A 1,895-nucleotide genomic window follows, 5' to 3' on the forward strand; every position below is an offset into this window, starting at 1 on the left:
ATGTGCTATGTTACAGCACTGTATTATTATATAACATTCCTGGTAATTCATTTTGCACACTATTACGTATATTTATTTTTATGAGGGAATACTGTTGTAGATAACATAACAATTATGTGCTTACTGCTATTGTTATATATTCACTATTCATAGTGCAATAATTAATTACATAGAGTATTATTTTTAAATTTATATAATTCTATTACTATCTTTAATTGTATGTATTTATTTCGTGTAATGCAATCTTATAGAGGATTCACTTTTTTGCCATATTTTATAATATTTCATTAAGTATTTTTTCTGCTATGTTTTAGTAATAAATAATATGAGTGTATGTATTTTTCTTATTTATCTTATTTTATTATTTCTTTACGATTTTGAATGACATAATAATTTGATTGTTCTTTGAATACAAATATATATTTTGAAATAAGTATAAATTACTTTTTTGCTGTAGAATTATAACTTATGCTATACATTGTATCGTTTAAAATCGTCTCACCATTTACGATGTCATTTGATAGTAATTCGTTATAGTTTTTTTTGATATTATCCATTAATTTATTTGTCCCGAGTATTTTTCTATTTATCCATGATCCCAAAGGAGTATACTAACGTTAGAAAAAATATTCGTATTTAAAAATATTATTGTTTGATATAAAGAGCCTCTCATGGTAATGCAATATAAATATTCACGTAAAATGATAAGATTTATTTAATATGTGTTTCTTTACTTTATACATCATTAGTGTAAATAAGGTAGATCCTGCTAGTGTAGCTCCAATTGTACCTACATTTTTATTCAAAATTGATTGAGAAGCTACTCGAATAGGGCCTGATACCATATTGTCACTATCGGTTAAAATTCCTACTCCAGTGGATGATTTTGGTTCTACTCTACTTAAGGGTCCTGATTCCCCTTGTGATCCTGATGAACCTCGTTCTTCAAGTTCTAATCCTCCTTGTTTTGCTACTATTCCTACTGCTTCTCCCGATTGTGTTGCATTATATATCCCAGTGTTTACAGGATGTGTGACAATTTCGTCAGATTCATTACATTTTAATTTAGTTAAAATATCGTTTTCATAACACCAATTATCAAATTTAAGAAAAAGGGGACATCTTACTTTAGATCCATTGCAACATTCCTTTTGATAATCTGCATATATGCTTGTAATATATGTGTGGTAACTTTTATATATTTTGCATAATTTTTTATCAGTAACAATTATTTTTTCTATTTCATTTTTGTTTCTAATGTAGTTATATAAATCCTTCCATTTTTTCCACAATTCCATGGTTATATCTCTCATATAATAATATTTACACTGATTATTAGATAAATCATTATTTACCAAGTGTGATACAGAAGAAAATTGTTGCATAATAAGATTTATATTGATGTTAGTATCCTTATATAAATTAAACTTTTTTCTCATTTGATCATTCAACCAAAATATTAAATACCTGCATTGTTCATTCTTATCTGTTTCTTCACTCATAATTGTGGGTAATTCCCTTAAATTTTTTTCAAACATTTTACACAACTCATAAAGATAATTATATCCATTAAATTTTGTTTGCTTACCCTTGCAATAAGGAATATCTTTATCTTTAATTCCTTCTCTATTTAATACATCATATAATTTATATAATATTAGATTTCTTCAATAGATTACTCTATAAAAAAAATATGTATATTTATATATATACATACAAATAAAAATAATTTTATTTTTTTAAAATCCTTCAAATATTCGAATCTATTATTGATTAATAAGGTTTTATTTAAATAAAACAAATAATTCATTGTCACAATTTCATTTTTATCAGCTCCCTCTTGATTATATTCAATATTAGGTTCTGGCATTGTATATTTTGTTAATCGAATTAAA

General features: G+C 24.7%; 1 protein-coding gene across 1 annotated transcript; it reads right to left on the minus strand.

Annotated features, from left to right (window-relative positions):
- Positions 1 to 692: 692 nt before the first annotated feature.
- On the minus strand, positions 693 to 1,665 carry PCYB_004810 (hypothetical protein; the record flags this gene model as incomplete). The annotated part of the gene is made up of 1 exon (XM_004227902.1): positions 693 to 1,665. A coding segment is annotated over one exon (972 nt), but the record flags the coding sequence as incomplete, so codon positions are not given.
- Positions 1,666 to 1,895: the final 230 nt, after the last annotated feature.

The sequence above is a fragment of the Plasmodium cynomolgi genome (assembly GCF_000321355.1).
Source record: "Plasmodium cynomolgi strain B DNA, scaffold: 0589, whole genome shotgun sequence".
In the NCBI taxonomy this organism is placed as follows: domain Eukaryota; phylum Apicomplexa; class Aconoidasida; order Haemosporida; family Plasmodiidae; genus Plasmodium; species Plasmodium cynomolgi.